Below are 590 nucleotides of genomic sequence, written 5' to 3'. Positions count from 1 at the left end.
TCATGAACAAATTCAAGTCAGTCATGGTAAGTGATGACACTCTGAACAGCCACCACACACTCGAAACATCCCAATCAAAGAAGCCCCACAACCCAGTCCTTTCCCCTTTGCCCCACGCCCACCCACTTCAGACCCCAAGAATCTCACCTTTTCAAGCCGTGAGAGATACATCAGAGCCCTGGGCACTGTCGCTGGCTGGGGTAGAACAAAAACAGGACCTGGTCAGAGCCCTCAGGAGACGTGGGACAGGAGGAATTATGGGGTGGGTGAGCTCCTCCACACTCCCACCCCCACCACTTACACGCAGCCTGAGAGTAGCTCCCTCCTTTTCCACCTGTGGGAAGAAAATATCCTGTGAGGGGACTGGGAGGAAGCAGGGCCATAATATCTTAGAGGAACCTCCTAGTCTTGGACCCAAGAGAAATTTCCAGAATGATGACTACAGACCCAGATCAGGAAACAGGAGGAGAGCAGGTGTGTGTTCTGGACCAACTCCCCTCCTAAGGTCTGTCCTTAGCAGGGACCTTCCCCTGACTCATGAATGCTGGAATCAGGACCCCAACAGCACAACCATCAAGGTGATACATCCG

The 590-nt window shown here is 52.9% G+C and overlaps 1 protein-coding gene across 1 annotated transcript in view; it reads right to left on the bottom strand.

Moving 5' to 3' along the window:
• Positions 1 to 590, bottom strand: part of LOC105534696 (HLA class I histocompatibility antigen, B-14 alpha chain-like) — a 9,348-nt gene that overhangs the window by 557 nt on the left and 8,201 nt on the right. The window contains exons 3-4 of the mRNA XM_011973489.1: positions 302 to 352; positions 148 to 195 (exon numbers count right to left, since the gene is read on the bottom strand). Coding sequence (XP_011828879.1) covers positions 152 to 195; positions 302 to 352 — 95 coding nt within the window. The 3' untranslated portion in view covers positions 148 to 151. The remainder of the gene's footprint in view (positions 1 to 147; positions 196 to 301; positions 353 to 590) is intronic.

Source organism: Mandrillus leucophaeus, unplaced genomic scaffold, assembly GCF_000951045.1.
Source record: "Mandrillus leucophaeus isolate KB7577 unplaced genomic scaffold, Mleu.le_1.0 Scaffold1387, whole genome shotgun sequence".
Classification (NCBI taxonomy): Eukaryota; Metazoa; Chordata; class Mammalia; order Primates; family Cercopithecidae; genus Mandrillus; species Mandrillus leucophaeus.
This window is presented reverse-complemented; position numbering and strand designations above follow the sequence as displayed.